The 14,639-nt window shown below is 45.6% G+C and overlaps 2 protein-coding genes across 6 annotated transcripts in view; one reads left to right on the forward strand and one right to left on the reverse strand.

Moving 5' to 3' along the window:
• Positions 1 to 6,900, forward strand: part of a1cf (apobec1 complementation factor) — a 12,633-nt gene extending 5,733 nt beyond the window's left edge. The window contains 10 exon segments of the mRNA XM_034570447.1: positions 1 to 158; positions 618 to 782; positions 1,048 to 1,145; positions 2,260 to 2,397; positions 2,725 to 2,869; positions 3,557 to 3,633; positions 3,635 to 3,793; positions 4,428 to 4,564; positions 4,651 to 4,805; positions 5,278 to 6,900. The exon segment at positions 1 to 158 is cut by the window's left edge and continues 81 nt beyond it. Of these exon segments, the coding sequence (XP_034426338.1) occupies positions 1 to 158; positions 618 to 782; positions 1,048 to 1,145; positions 2,260 to 2,397; positions 2,725 to 2,869; positions 3,557 to 3,633; positions 3,635 to 3,793; positions 4,428 to 4,564; positions 4,651 to 4,805; positions 5,278 to 5,432 (1,387 nt within the window). The 3' untranslated portion in view covers positions 5,433 to 6,900.
• A 989-nt stretch (positions 6,901 to 7,889) lies between these two features.
• On the reverse strand, positions 7,890 to 13,028 carry LOC117752823 (microfibril-associated glycoprotein 4-like). Of its 5 annotated transcripts, none has more exons than XM_034570484.1 (7): positions 12,934 to 13,027; positions 11,977 to 12,077; positions 9,752 to 9,910; positions 9,151 to 9,189; positions 8,983 to 9,079; positions 8,690 to 8,860; positions 7,890 to 8,301 (listed from the first exon to the last, which is right to left on the reverse strand). In XM_034570484.1, the coding sequence occupies exons 2-7, from the start codon at positions 12,043 to 12,045 to the stop codon at positions 8,039 to 8,041; spliced, it is 798 nt and encodes a 265-aa protein (XP_034426375.1). In that variant the 5' UTR covers positions 12,046 to 12,077; positions 12,934 to 13,027; the 3' UTR covers positions 7,890 to 8,038. The 5 variants fall into 5 exon arrangements, with proteins under 5 accessions (XP_034426375.1, XP_034426373.1, XP_034426374.1 ...); XM_034570482.1 differs by having other exon boundaries at positions 11,977 to 12,089; positions 12,934 to 13,019; XM_034570483.1 differs by having other exon boundaries at positions 11,977 to 12,089; positions 12,920 to 12,947.
• Between the last annotated feature and the right edge of the window lie 1,611 nt (positions 13,029 to 14,639).

Here is a 14,639-nt window from a genome sequence, read left to right on the forward strand (position 1 = left end):
CGAGGAGATCCTGTCGGAGATGAGGAAGGTCACCGAAGGGGTCATTGACGTCATCGTGTACCCCAGCGCCGCCGACAAATCCAAGAACCGAGGCTTCGCCTTCGTGGAGTATGAGAGCCACCGAGCCGCTGCCATGGCTCGACGCAAACTGCTGCCAGGTAGAGACTGAATCAGTTTCCTCATCAATTTCATTTTCCAAACGATTTGAATAGAACTCATTGTTTGCATCTGTTCAAAAGTTCTCCCTCATTAAACATATTTTTCTTACACCTGTCAACAGGTTTTCTTTATCTCTGAGAACTAAAACCTGAATTTGAGCTTTAGGAGAAACCGATGATTTACTGTGGTTCAGTGATAGAATCAACACATCAAACAACAGCCAACGTACCAACATTACCCCCTTAGTGTCAAACTCATAAAACTCAACATCATAAACAATGTCAAAGTCTCCTGAGACGGACTAAGACAACTTATCAGCAGCCAATCAGAGCCTGCGTCACTCAGTCAGTAACCAATGGAAGAGTTGGGACGGCTGTGATAAGATAAACATTGTAAAAAACCATAAAGAGATTCAAACCTCCTGAAGCTCTTTAGAATCACCTATCTTTTTGTCTCAGGTCGTATTCAGCTGTGGGGTCATGCCATTGCCGTGGACTGGGCTGAGCCGGAGGTGGAGGTTGATGAGGATACCATGGCAACTGTCAAGATACTGTACGTCAGGAACCTGATGCTGCAGACCACAGAGGAGACAATCGAGAAGGAGTTCAACAGCCTCAAACCAGGTACTAATCATTACAAAACACAATGTCGACTTTAAAGCCCGGATGTCCAACTGTCTTTGAATGCACCCAGAAGGAAAAGAAATGTAAAACTGAACTGGTGGTTTTGGTAAAATGAGGGAGTCCAAGCTAAAAGGACAAAAACCACAGAACTGTCTATTAAAACCGGCTCTTTAACTCTAACTGGATCCTCCAGGTTGAAGCTTGTAGCCTCAGATTGAAGAAAAAGATAAAGACATGCTTTTACAGAAGAGGGTTTGTGTTGCAGGTGCAGTAGAGCGAGTGAAGAAGATCAGAGACTACGCCTTCGTCCATTTCACACACAGAGAAGACGCCATCGACGCCATCAATGCTCTAAACGGAAAGGTCAGCCGCTATAACCAATCACAAGTTCACTCATGGGATGTTGTATATATGATGTCAAGGAGACGCTGATCACAAACATGCACATCACACAAACTGTAGTGGTAAGCCCTGACGAGGGACGAATGGACGGACAGATGGATGGAATTATGTTGCCTTTTTTAGCCACTTTTTGGTAAATTGTGAAATCAGCATTGTGAGTTCATCAGAGTCCATCACAGTCCATCAGGTTTCATCACAGACCGTCACAGACCATCACAGACCATCACAGTCCATCACAGTCCACCACAGACCATCACAGACCATCACAGTCCATCAGGTTTCATCACAGACCATCACAGACCATCACAGACCATCACAGTCCACCACAGACCATCACAGACCATCACAGTCCATCAGGTTTCATCACAGACCACCACAGACCATCACAGACCATCACAGTCCATCAGGTTTCATCACAGACCATCACAGTCCATCACAGTCCACCACAGACCATCACAGACCATCACAGTCCATCAGGTTTCATCACAGACCACCACAGACCATCACAGACCATCACAGTCCACCACAGACCATCACAGACCATCACAGTCCATCAGGTTTCATCACAGACCACCACAGACCATCACAGACCATCACAGTCCATCAGGTTTCATCACAGACCATCACAGTCCATCACAGTCCACCACAGACCATCACAGACCATCACAGTCCATCAGGTTTCATCACAGACCACCACAGACCATCACAGACCATCACAGTCCATCACAGTCCACCACAGACCATCACAGACCATCACAGTCCATCAGGTTTCATCACAGACCATCACAGACCATCACAGTCCATCAGGTTTCATCACAGACCATCACAGACCATCACAGTCCATCACAGTCCACCACAGACCATCACAGACCATCACAGACCATCACAGTCCATCAGGTTTCATCACAGACCATCACAGACCATCACAGACCATCACAGTCCATCACAGACCATCACAGACCATCACAGTCCACCAGGGTCCATCAGGGTCCATCAGAATCTCACATTGTCACATTCATCACATGGATTTTTGAAAAGGAGGCGTTAAACTGTGTTGTTCTTGTTCCCGCTTCAGGTGGTGGACGGGTCTCCCATCGAGGTGAGTCTGGCCAAGCCTGTGGACAAGGACAGTTACGTTCGTTACACCAGAGGGACGGGAGGACGGGGAAGCTCTCTGCTGCAGACCGACTACACCGCCTACACCGTGGGACAGGTAAGACCCTGAACGCACCACAAACTCAAAGTAAAACAGGAAGTACGAGCTCTTAACCTCCGGTGCCGCCGTGTGGACTCGGCCTCAAAGTACAGCCGCCACGACTCCAGTCAACTTGCATGAACTTGCTGAAACTGAAACATGTGAAGGTTAAAGACGAGCTGATGATGTAGCAGCCTCAGGAATAAACATCTCTCTCCATCTAGTGGACACTTAGAATCATTGCATCATACAGAGGAGCGACAGCAGCCTAAATAAATCAAAACAACAAGATTTGGTTTTAGAACTTACCAATAAATGACATCCCATGTTTTTGTGGTGCTGCAGGTGTACGACCCCTCGGCGGCGTATCTCGGTGCACCCGTGTTTTATGCCCCCCAGGCCTACGCTGCCATTCCAGGTCAGTTTCGGTTCCCGGCAGCCAAAGCTCACGTTGGAGGTCGAGGTCTGATCAGGACGCCATCTGTTCGAGGTGAGGGGGGGAAAACTTTGTGTCACTCAGTCTTTGGACCCGTCCACTCGCACACAGGTGTTTAAAGTTGATTTAAGTTATATCGCCCCCTGTTGACAGCTCTTGACAGTGGACAGAGATTCTTTGAATAAATACCTGTGAACATGTGGACGAGGACTAAACCGAAGAAGCTGAATATGACTCTGGTTAAAGAGACAAGCTCAGAAACAATGTTTCATGAAAACTCACAGAATCTCTTGAGTTCACAGAGATGAACTTCTCCGAGTCTGAGCTCGTCTCAAATCGTGTTTTTAATATTTATTTATTTTCCTTTTTAATGTTTTAAAAACTGAAAAAACACAAAATCTGATCTTCAACACAAAATGTTGATGAAGTAAAATGATCAGTGACTGTATATAAAGATTTTCATGATCTTGAAACTCAAAAATAAAAAATCAAATATGATCGATTCAATCAGAAATGATTACAACCAAAAACAATTTAATGAATGTAAGTGGAAAATGAATCATATGGTTACCATGACTACCACTATGGTGTGAGCTCTGGGTCGTGAGGTGAAGCTGTGTTACCATGGCGACCAATCTACCTGTTCACTCTGACTGAATCATTGTCTGAATGTGTGATTCTTCTTCCGGGGTTGATTTCCGGTGATTTGATTGATTTCACTGCCTTTTCGATCTCCTGTAGAAATTTACATGACTGTACCTGTAGGGGCTGCGGGGGTGCGGGGGCTGGGTGGGCGGGGCTACTTGGCCTACGCTGCCGGGGGGAGGAGCCATGAGCCGAGGTGGTGGTGGCGCTGGCAGCGCCTCCTATGGGCTGAAGATAGACAAGCACGCAGAGGAGAAGCTGTACGACCTGCTGCCCGGCATGGAGCTGACCCCCATGAGCCTGAAGGCAGCCGCCATCAAACCTGCTCCACAGGTAACGAGACACCGACAACCAGCAAATCAGAAATAACTTTACTATACAGACGATCAATAACTGTAAATAAAGACGACGACAGGTCTTCACTTCCTCTAAAGAAATAAATATCTCAAAAACAAACGCTGCCATCTTGTGGTGATGACGTCATTTACAGTCAGAGTCTGAGCAGTAGTGATTGTCGAGCGGAGCCGTGCTAGCGAGGTCCCGCCCATACATGCTTTTGTCCAATCAGGAGTCAGTGTCAGCTGTCAATCATCACGTCTCAGCCTGTTTTTATATCATCAAATAACTGATTCAAACCAAACTGATCAGAAACACTTGAACAAACATCAGAGAGATGAGAACGAGCTGAAACGACAGAAACATCTTTAAACATTTATTTAACGTCTACTTCGATTTTTTTGTTTGGTCCATGTCCCATCTGCTAACATGGAGGAGGAGGAGGTTTATGACCTATACTGCAGCCAGACACCAGGGGGCGATCTAGCTGTCATGTCGTCCATCTTTATTTACAGTCTGTGGTTTAAACACAGTCCTGACGTCAGAACAAAGATCCTGTGATTGGTGTGATGACTCACTTCACAGTGACTTTAGTGGAAGCAGAAACATGTGGTGTTGTTGGTGTCTCCAGGTTCTGGAGGAGCTGTGTCAGAAGAACAACTGGGGACAACCAGTGTATCAGCTCCACTCTGCCATCGGTCCAGACCAGAGACAACTGTTCCTCTACAAGATCACTGTCCCAGCTCTGGCTACACAGTATCCCAGCGTGTACAAAAACTACTCTTACTGTTACTGCAGTTACTACTCTTACCTCATGCACTCGTAGTAACTTTACTATCTCTGTCCGCCTGCAGTCATCCCTTCACCCCTGCTAAACTGTGTGCTGCTGTAGAAGAAGCTAAAGTCCATGCAGCTGAGCACACCCTGCAGACTCTGGGTCTGCAGACAGAGGGCGCCGCTGACACCAGCTGTGCTACTGCTGCCGCTGTGGCCTCAGTAGCCTTCCCAGGTATGTGAAGGTCCGTACACAAAACAAAACGCTTCACTCATCAAAGACTGACCACATCAGAGATAGTGTGCGACAGAGGAGCCACCACTCTGTAACAATTGTGTACAACCACGAGTGAACAGTTTCTGCAACTTCAGCAAATCAAACAGAGTGAGACATCTTAGTGTTTCACCTCATGTCACTGTTGGTACTAGTATCGTATATAGTGTAGTACTGTATAGCATGTAGTGTAGTAAGGTGTAGTCTAGTATAGTATAGTGTGGTATGGTATAGTATATAAAAGTAGATGTATACAGTCAGTAGAATATGTAGTCTCTATAGAGTACAGTAAAGTGTATAGTATATGAAAGTATTATTGAGCCTGAAGATGAATCTTTTTGAAGTTGTTGACAAAGTGAAAAGTTCGTACATGTGTTTGTCACATCGGATATTTTATTTTAGATGTTGTGAGTTTTGGTTTGGTCTCTTTCAGGCTACACTCTGGCGAGTCCGGCGTCGTCTGCGGTCGCCTCCCAGCTGAAGCAGGCGGTTTCTCTGGGTCAGGACCTGACGGCCTACACCACCTACGACGGCTACCCCGCCTTCGCTGTGGCAACACGCCACGCCGACGGATACGGCGTTTTCTAGAGCCGCGGTTTCCAAAGAGTAAAAACACACATAGCCAAGGCTGCGTTCACACTGTTGTGTCTTTTCAACAGGTTCTCATTTCAAATCAGTTCACTTAACGTTTATCGCTGACTAAACTAAATCAAACATCAGTCGTCAATCAGAGTGAAAAACATCCACTGCTTGTTTCTGTAAAAACAAAAGCAGAACAGAGCGATGCACCTTCTATCCAACAGGGGGATAAAACAACCTTTTGAAAACCGCTGCTGAAAATGTGTCGGACTCGTCAGTGAAATAAATTCCTCACGTTCTTTACTTCATTTGTTCTATTTCTGCCATTCCTCTTTGATTTGACCTGAATCATGTTCGTTCGTATCTGAGGTGATTTTGATAGTCGGCCTCTGATTGGCTGCAGGTTTTGTTTTTGTTCTAAACTGAATCGTCACATTTCTTTTGTTTGATCTTTTTCTATAAGCCTGCCTCGTGTTATCTTTTCATCTTTTAACTGTCTCTCTTGTGTTCGTCAGATCATTTCACTGCTTTTAGTCTCATTGGATTTTAAATCATTCAAAATTCTGTGAAATGAGAAGTTTAGTTTGTCTGTGAAGATGCGACTGATACGCGGACAGTCTGGGATTCTAACGTGGGGACACGCTTGTGGTCCCTGGACGTTCTGGTCTGATGAACATGACGTCAGAGACATTTATGACTCGTCCTGAAAATATGAGACAAATTCTCTGAGATAATTTTCTCTTTTTCTTTAATTTAATAAATACAAGAAAGCTCATTTTACTTTGTGAAAATCTTTGGAACCATGATGTCAGAGCGAGTCGTACAGCTACACGGATGAAATGTAAAACATCAAGTCGCCACCAGACGTCAACAGAAACATGTTAATGAAACTAGAGTGATACTCCCGTCACTGCCGTTAAACCACAGAAGAAGAAGTGATTCAAACATAATGTTGTTGAAATGATGAAGGTTCAGTTTCCTCATCGCTTCCATCCAACGTTGTCACATTTTGTTTTTATTAATAAACCAACGTTTGATCATTTTTCATGTGCAAATAAAAGTATATTTTCATGTGAAAAGATAGAAAGCTGCCCCCTCTAGTGGTGACTCTGAGTATGACTTGGTGTTTTATGATTAAATGAATCTAGCGTTAAAAGCAGCAGCTGATGATTTGATTCTTGTTTGTTGAAATGTTTCTGGAGAGTTGTGCACGTGATGACGTGCGCTGACACCTGAGCTGTGAACACGCTGAAGCAGAGACAGTATTAAAGTGCTGAAGCACTTAGATCTTATTTTTATACCAGGAAGAAGAAGAAGAAAGATCCAGACACTTATTCTACCTTTGTTTTGATCAGTAATTGACTCATGAGTTTGAATCAGTGAGAATCCGTGACGACAGTTTTCATATGAAAGGAAACTTATTGATAAATTTCACGATTCAAAATCTTCCTGAAATAAAGAATCTGAAGAAACAGAAGCTCGTCTGTTTTATTTCACAATTTGTACGTTTAGTACGATCAGTGATGGACACTGACGTCATTTACAGAGTCTGAGCAGGAGGGATCGTGGAGTGTATGGAGACACGTGAGACACATGAGACACGTGAGACACGTGAGACACGTGAGACCCGTGAGACACGTGAGACACATGAGACACGTGAGACACATGAGACACGTGAGACCCGTGAGACACGTGAGACACATGAGACACGTGAGACACATGAGACACGCGAGACACATGAGACACGTGAGACACATGAGACACGTGAGACACATGAGACACATGAGACATGTGAGACACGTGAGACACGTGAGACAGATGAGACACGTGAGACACGTGAGACACATGAGACACGTGAGACACGTGAGACACATGAGACACATGAAGACCCATGAGACACATGAGACACGTGAGACACATGAGACACATGAGACACATGAGACACGTGAGACACGTGAGACACATGAGACACGTGAGACACGTGATACAGATGAGACACGTGAGACACGTGAGACACATGAAGACCCAAGAGACACATGAGACACGTGAGACACATGAGACACATGAGACACGTGAGACACGTGAGACACATGAGACACATGAGACACGTGAGACACATGAAGACCCATGAGACACATGAGACACGTGAGACACATGAGACACGTGAGACACATGAAGACCCGTGAGACACGTGAGACACGTGAGACACATGAAAAGACACATGAGACACATGAGACACATGAGACACGTGAGACACGTGAGACCCGTGAGACACGTGAGACACGTGAGACACATGAAAAGACACATGAGACACATGAGACACACGAAGACCCGTGAGACCCGTGAGACACGTGAGACACGTGAGACACATGAAGACACATGAAGACACATGACATATGAAGACACATGAATGAGACATATGAAGACACATGAAACAAATGAAAAGACACATGAGACAAAGTCACATCAGATTTTTTGCGTCTCGTTTATTGAGGACATGCAGCAGGCGATGATTGACATCAGGGTTCAAACGTGTGATTTCTTTTGACTTTGACTGATGAAAGCGACAGATGTTGAGACAGATCAACATCTGGTCTGCTGCTGCTCCTGGAAAGTTACTCAGGCTGCACAGGACGGACCTTCATGACGATGGACTTCACAGAGTAGTCATAGGTTTTTTTCCAAGTGAACCAAATAACTCCAGTAGCATAGGGAGTCTTCTCCTGTCCCCAGCGGTAAACCCCATTAGGGTTTGCTTGGTGACAGTTGTTGTACCAGAAACCTCCCATGAAGGTTGAGGCACAGTTCTCAGGCACTGTGTCCTGGTCTCTGTCAAAGGTGGAGAACTTCATGCCATTGTGTGTCATCATGGAGTCTCCTACAGAGACACAGAGAAGACACAGAGAAGACACACAGAGGACACAGAGAAGACACAGAGAAGACACAGAGAAGACACAGAGAGGACACAGAGAAGACACAGTGTTATAGACTGAAAATATCTGTAATCAACGAGGGATTTGTCTGAAGGAAACATGTCTCTGTCTGTCTCTGTCTGTCTCGGTTCGATGCCGTCTCTCAGGAGGAGTGTCCATGGAAAAGATTTTAAATAGTTTTCTTTTGACTCAACAAAAGAACAAAAACATTTTTATTTTCCCGAATGAAAGATGATAAATGTTACACACACACACACACACACACACACACACACACACACACACACACACACACACACACACACACACACACACACACACACACACACTTACCTGCTCCTTTATCTGTGAATCCAGACACTCTCAAGTTGTATCCGTTACACTCAGAGTCGACGGAGAACATCCTGTAATGCGCGGACGCTTTATTTCCCTCAAAGTCCTCCATGTCCACCTGTAACTCAAACTTCGTGGGTCCTGAGGTAAGATAGTGGAGGTTGTCCAGACCTGTGACCACACACACACACACACACACACACACACACACACACACACACACACACACACACACAGTTGAAGGGGGTTGTGTATTAACAGTTCTCAGCTGTTCCTGTGGTTCCACTTCTCACCGAGCCAGTGTTCTCCCCTCACAGAACCAAAGCCGACCTTGTACTGAATCCAGGGCCGGTAGAAGTTGACGGTTCCATCCATCCTGGTCTGAATCACCTGAGCAGGTAAACAGTGGAATATGAATCTGACTGATTTGACGCTTATTGAAAGTCAGTAAAAATACTCACTGTCCAGGCTGATTGGTTTGGACTCATCTGACAGTACACCTGCAACACATCAGTACATGTGATCAATTCAAATGTTTCACTCACGTCTTTTTCACTTTCAACACGTTAGGTGACACTGACCAATAGAAGCCCAGAGATTCATCTGATACGAGTGATCATGCAAGAATCGAATCTGCTTCATTTAAACATTTCCTCCTGAAACATCAGCTGGATGAGAGTGAGTCTGATGTTTAGTGTGAACATGAGGAAGTTTCCTCCTTCTCTCCCTGAACGTCTGTTCTCTGTAACTCTGCTGAGTGGGTTCCATCTCCTGTGAGAAGAACTGACTGAGAGTCAGCTTCAACTGTCACAACCAGCTGCAGGTGAAGAGTGAAGCTGAACTGAGATCAGTTAGAAACACTCTGAAGTTATTAAAAACCAGAGTTTATCTCCAAGATTCAGCAGGAAACTTTGAAATATGAAGAATTCTGAACAGCATCAATCCCCTCATGTGGCTGCAGGGGGTGCTGTTGATCAGTATCGGTGACATGTTGCTTTAATGATTCTACGTATGAGAGGTGAACATGTTTCTGTCCAATAATAAAAACACAAGTGGACGTACTTCGACTTGGAGGTTCTCTCCTGCAGGCTGGATTGAGTAGGAGCCGCTCTGGTGGTAATCTCCGATTTCATGGATCTGGCTGCAGTCAGTCGGATATTCTGCGACACGGCAGCTGATCAACGCTGGAGCCAAGAGGAGGAGGAGGACGACTTGAAACAGCTGGAACAGAACAGATGTTTTCAATACTTTGACCTCTTGAGTCATGGGGGTGTGGTCACAGTCAACAGAGGTGGAGCTTATCAAGATAAAGATCCACATAGTTTGTCCCCAAAGCCACAGCTCACAAACCTCTCGACAACAACACAACAGAAGATTACATGTTCCCTGAGTGGAGTATGACAACATGCATGAAACACGCTTATAAAACATGCATGAAACACGCTTATAAAACATGCATGAAACACGCTTATAAAACATGCATGAAACACGCTTATAAAACATGCATGAAACACGCTTATAAAACACGTATGACACACGCATAAAACACGTATGACACACGCATAAAACATGCATGAAACACGCTTATAAAACATGTATGAAACACGCTTATAAAACACGTATGACACACGCATAAAACACGTATGACACACGCATAAAACATGCATGAAACACGCTTATAAAACATGCATGAAACACGCTTATAAAACATGCATGAAACACGCTTATAAAACACGTATGACACACGCATAAAACACGTATGACACACGCATAAAACATGCATGAAACACGCTTATAAAACACGTATGACACACGCATAAAACATGCATGAAACACGCTTATAAAACACGTATGAAGTACAGAAAAGAACAACTGATGGTCGACCGAGGTTTATGTCCAGACCTGGTCCTGACCTCCCCTAAGTTCAGTTGTTATAAAGTTGAGACATTTACATTAAGTTATTTTCTATTAAGTCGTGTTCAGCGACATCTAGTGGCTCAGATTAAAACTTGTCCATTCAGAGCCACCGTAGAAACATTAGAATTGAGGAGAAATAATCTGTTCACTCACCTTCATCATCAGTGTTGAGGAATTTTTGACATCCCACATAACTGTATATGTCACTATATATTATGTATAGTGTATATTCTATCTGTACAGGAGAATAGAGCCTGTCTGGTTCCACAGATCCTCCTTCTCTCTCTGAGCAGAACCCAGGTCAGGTTATAGATAAAGGACCAACAGGACATTGTAGTGTCTTCACTCAGGGACGTTCAGATCTAACTCAGAGGCTCCAGACAGAGACACCGACTCTTTGTGTGTTTCACCAGACGTGAGGACACAATGTGATTCATGAACACACACTTTACACTGAACTGTCCAATAGAATGCAAACACCTCCATGTAACAGAGAGAGGGACCTTCATGGGTGACGCAGGGTGAGGGAGATATACTGGGAGGCTGTGGGAGACATCTTCAGACTTGGTGGAGACAGTTGCTCATGTTACTCTCTAGCCATCAGTGGTGTATAAAGTACTTGAGTAAAAGTACAGATATCTTCCCTGAAAGTGACTCCGGTAAAAGTAAAAGTCACCCGTAAGAAAATGACTTGAGTAAAAGTCTTAAAGTAGCTCATATTAAATGTACTTAAGTATCAAAAGTAAAAGTACAAGTACCAAAATTAAAAATGCAAAGTGCTTTTTATAGTCTATACAGACACAAAAAAAAAAAAATTATTCTCTTCAGGCTTTATTTCTACTAATTATAACAAAAATCTACATATACTGTATAATTTTACAAATTCTGAACCCCAGATGCTGAGGTTCAAATAGTAATGGACTAGTGCATCTGAACTTCTGGGGACAACGAAGAAGCAACACAACAGAATGAACCAGTGCCTCGTGTGTCTGCCTGAGAACACTGATCAACCAGAGTGTAGCTGAAGACGATCAAACTTCACTCTCTAGAGGAAGTTAAACTCTGAACAAGGTTTCTGAAGGTTTCACCTGCGGAGGGATCATCACCGGACCAGCCTGCTCCACCCCGCTCGACCAAGCAGCCCGACCGACCTCCGGACTCTTAGGGCCTCGCGCTGCCCCCCCGACGGCAAACACGCCGCCGTGTTTGCCATCGGGGGGGGGGGCAGCGCGAGGCCCTAAGAGTCCGGAGGTCGGTAAATAAATACTCAAGTAAAGTACAGATATGTGAAAAATCTACTTAAGTACAGGAACGAAGTATTTGTACTTCGTTACCTCCCACCTCTGGTTAGTGTTTGTATATTGTTTCACCTTCTGGTCTCCTTGATGCATCAGCTGCTGCCTGACTTCTCCTTTCACCAGCTTCCAGGAAACTTCCATGACAAACAGATTTCTGCTGAAACTGGACTTATCTGAAAATAAAACAAAAACACAGTCAACCAATGAGTGAACTCACCCGTCTCACCTCACCTGTCTCCCCTCACCCGTCTCACCTCACCCGTCTCCCCTCACCCGTCTCCCCTCACCCGTCTCACCTCACCTGTCTCACCTCAGCTGTCTCCCCTCACCTGTCTCCCCTCACCCGTCTCCCCTCACCTGTCTCCCCTCACCTGTCTCCCCTCACCTGTCTCCCCTCACCCGTCTCCCCTCACCCGTCTCCCCTCACCTGTCTCACCTCACCCGTCTCACCTCACCTGTCTCCCCTCACCTGTCTCCCCTCACCTGTCTCCCCTCACCCGTCTCCCCTCACCCGTCTCCCCTCACCTGTCTCCCCTCACCTGTCTCCCCTCACCCGTCTCCCCTCACCCGTCTCCCCTCACCTGTCTCACCTCACCCGTCTCACCTCACCTGTCTCCCCTCACCTGTCTCCCCTCACCTGTGTGAACTCACCTGTCTCCCCTCACCTGTCTCCCCTCACCTGTCTCCCCTCACCTGTGTGAACTCACCTGTCTCCCCTCACCCGTCTCCCCTCACCTGTCTCACCTCACCCGTCTCACCTCACCTGTCTCACCTCACCTGTCTCCCCTCACCTGTGTGAACTCACCTGTCTCCCCTCACCTGTCTCCCCTCACCCGTCTCCCCTCACCCGTCTCCCCTCACCCGTCTCCCCTCACCTGTCTCCCCTCACCCGTCTCACCTCACCCGTCTCCCCTCACCTGTCTCCCCTCACCCGTCTCCCCTCACCCGTCTCCCCTCACCCGTCTCCCCTCACCTGTCTCACCTCACCCGTCTCCCCTCACCTGTCTCCCCTCACCTGTGTGAACTCACCTGTGAGTCAAACTGAAGAGACGTCTTCACCTTCAGAGGAAACAGATAAACTGCTGTTTCTCCTTCTCGTCTTTTATCTGCACACGACTCTGTGACGTCTCATATGTAAACAAACCACCACATATTATTGTAATGGAGAATTACAATATCCCCCCCCCCAGACTGCTAGGAGCCTGGGTGTGACACTCGACAGTCGACTCTCCCTCACTGCCAACATCACTGCAACAACACGTTCAACAGAATAAACAAGTGCCTCTTGTGTCGGCCTAAGAACACTAACAGACCAGTAGACCTGTAGATTCATGCTGCACAACATCGGGAGAATACGTCCCCTTCTGAGTGAGAAGGCAGGTTCTGGTCCAGGCTCTGGTCCAGACTCTGGTCCAGGCTCTGGTCCAGGCTCTGGTCGTCTCACACCTAGACTACTGCCCCCCCCTCCTGGCAGGTCTACCTGCTGCTGCCACCCGACCTCTGCAGCTCATCCAGAAACCAGCAGCTCCACTGGTCTTTAACCTGAGTTCACTCACACCACTCCGCTCCCTTCACTGGTTACCAGTAGCTGCCCACATCCGTTTCAAAACACTAGTACTTGGTACCGTGCTGTGACCGGATCGGGTCCAGTCTACATCCAGGACATGGTCAAATGTTACACCCCAGCCCGTCCACTCCGCTCTGCATCGGCCAATCAGCTGCTCCCTCACTGCGAGGGACAGCTGCTCCCTCACTGTGAGGGACAGCTGTCACTCAACTACATCAGGACTGTTTCCTGTCCTGGCTCCTAAACGGTGGAACCAGCTCCACATGGACATCAGGACAGAAAGTCCACACATCTTCCTCCAGACTGAAGACACTTCTCTTCAGACTAAAGCTTGAATAAAAGTTTAAACTAACAGTTTAGTAGCACTTAGATGTCACTTCCTTATAGAACTTTGGAGTTTGTCTTTCTTGAAGAAATGGTACTTTCCTGATTCTTGTTGTTCTGGTTTGTTCCCTCGTGGTTGATGCACTTATTGTGAGTCGCTTTGGATAAAAGGGTCAGCTCAATGAAATGTAATGTCAAAAACTCATGGTAACATCATAAATATAAAGTCTTATTCAGAATAAGGTCAATAGTCTATATTATAATAACCATATTGGTGTCCATGGAAATGTCATTATTAAGATTCCTGTTTAAATATTTAAAGAAACGACAAAGAAAGTAATGAAATAAAGAAAAAGTTGATTTTGGACGGATAGCGAAGAGAAACAAATATTATGTTAAACGCTTGAGGAGAACAACGTACGTTGAAATAAAAACATGTTTGTTCAACAAATCGCCCAAACACACTCAACTGAAGGCAGGTCCCTAACGTCACCTCAGCTGATGTTGACTCAGCTCAGCTACGTGTTTTTATACAATATGAACCAATGCTACTGTTAATGGTTAGCTGCATTAGCTACATTAGCTACATTAGCTGCATTAGCTACATTATCTGCATTAGCTACATTAGCTACATTATCTGCATTAGCTGCATAATCTGCATTATCTACATTAGCTGCATTAGCTACATTAGCTACATCATCTCCAAACTCTCACTGAGAGAATATACACTATGCAGATGGACGTGGACCGATAATCGATCAATATCGTTAATAAATGCAGATAAAAAATTACTAATATTACGAATATGTCAGACTTTGTTTCTGATCCTGGAAAAAACATCAGT

Source organism: Hippoglossus hippoglossus, chromosome 19 (assembly GCF_009819705.1).
Source record: "Hippoglossus hippoglossus isolate fHipHip1 chromosome 19, fHipHip1.pri, whole genome shotgun sequence".
Classification (NCBI taxonomy): domain Eukaryota; kingdom Metazoa; phylum Chordata; class Actinopteri; order Pleuronectiformes; family Pleuronectidae; genus Hippoglossus; species Hippoglossus hippoglossus.